Source organism: Otolemur garnettii, unplaced genomic scaffold (assembly GCF_000181295.1).
Source record: "Otolemur garnettii isolate 467f Iridium unplaced genomic scaffold, OtoGar3 scaffold00050, whole genome shotgun sequence".
Lineage (NCBI taxonomy): Eukaryota > Metazoa > Chordata > Mammalia > Primates > Galagidae > Otolemur > Otolemur garnettii.
In genome coordinates, this window is record NW_003852445.1 from 10,416,088 (window position 1) to 10,417,311 (window position 1,224).

General features: G+C 39.5%; 1 protein-coding gene across 1 annotated transcript in view; it reads left to right on the plus strand.

Annotated features, from left to right (window-relative positions):
• The window catches only part of PDIA3 (protein disulfide isomerase family A member 3), a 30,482-nt gene that overhangs the window by 4,331 nt on the left and 24,927 nt on the right, over positions 1-1,224 (plus strand). Inside the window, exon 2 of the mRNA XM_003791774.2 lies at positions 1,012-1,090. Within this exon, the coding sequence (XP_003791822.1) occupies positions 1,012-1,090 (79 nt within the window). The remainder of the gene's footprint in view (positions 1-1,011; positions 1,091-1,224) is intronic.

Here is a 1,224-nt window from a genome sequence, read left to right on the forward strand (position 1 = left end):
CGGCTATTTTTTTTGGTTGCAGCCGTCATTGTTGTTTGGCGGGTCCGGGCTGGGGATTCGAACCCACCACCTTAGTTGTACGTGGCTGGCGCCTTAGCCGGTTGAGCTATAGGCGCCTAGCCTACCGCGAAAATTTTTAAAGATCATTAATTAAATTATTTTTGAAAGAAATTCAAAACAGTACTTTTATATTCCTTTTTTTAACTTTTTTTTTTATGATCAACACGTAAGTGTGCTATGGAAGTTTAACTATAGATTCAAGTGTGCCGTGAGATAAAAAAGATTTGAAAACAGGGCGGCGCCTGTGGCTCAAAGAAGTAGGACAGTGGCCCCATATACCAGAGGTGTCAGGTTCAAACCCAGCCCTGGTCAAAAACTATAAAAAAAAAAAAGAAAGAAAGAAAAGATTCAAAAACATTTCACTAACCCCTCAAATTGGGTTTCTGGTACTCATTACAACTTTCAAGACTTCTTTTTTTTTTGAGACAGAGTCTCACTATGTCACCCTCGATAGAGAGCCGTAGCATCACAGCTCACAGCAACCTCAGACTCTTGGGCTTAAGTGATTCTCTTGCCCTCAGCCTTCCAAGTAGCTAGGACTACAGGTGTCCACCACAATGCCCAGCTATTTTGTTGTTGCTGTTGTTGTCCTTGTTGTTTAGTAGGTCTGGGCTGGGTTGGAACCCACCACCCCTGGTGCATTTGGCCAACATCCTAATCACTGAGCTATGTGCCATCAGGACTTATTGTTAAGAAACTAGATACTGCTCTGGACTGAGCAAGAGCTATAGAATCAACCTCAGGCTTGAGATAACACCTTGACCTGAGAGAGCTCTGGTTCACCTTAGCAACAATGGATGTTACTCAGGTAGTATTTTTGCTTTGGGGAGCATCTGCTAGCTTAAGAAGTATTATAATTAGAAATTCTTTCTAGTGAAACATGATTAAGAAATGTGTAGGATTAAGCTGAGAATTTGGCTTTTATATATATATATATATATATATATATAGGTGTGGACATTGCAAGAGGCTTGCCCCTGAGTATGAAGCTGCAGCCACCAGATTAAAAGGAATAGTTCCATTAGCTAAGGTAAGTACATGTGGATTCTTCATTTAAAGGAAATGAAAAATTATAAACTATACTTTATAAAATTAACATTTATTTTCTCTGCTCTTATACTGCTAAGAAGAGTGAATACTAGTTTCTGGACAAATACCTAACTG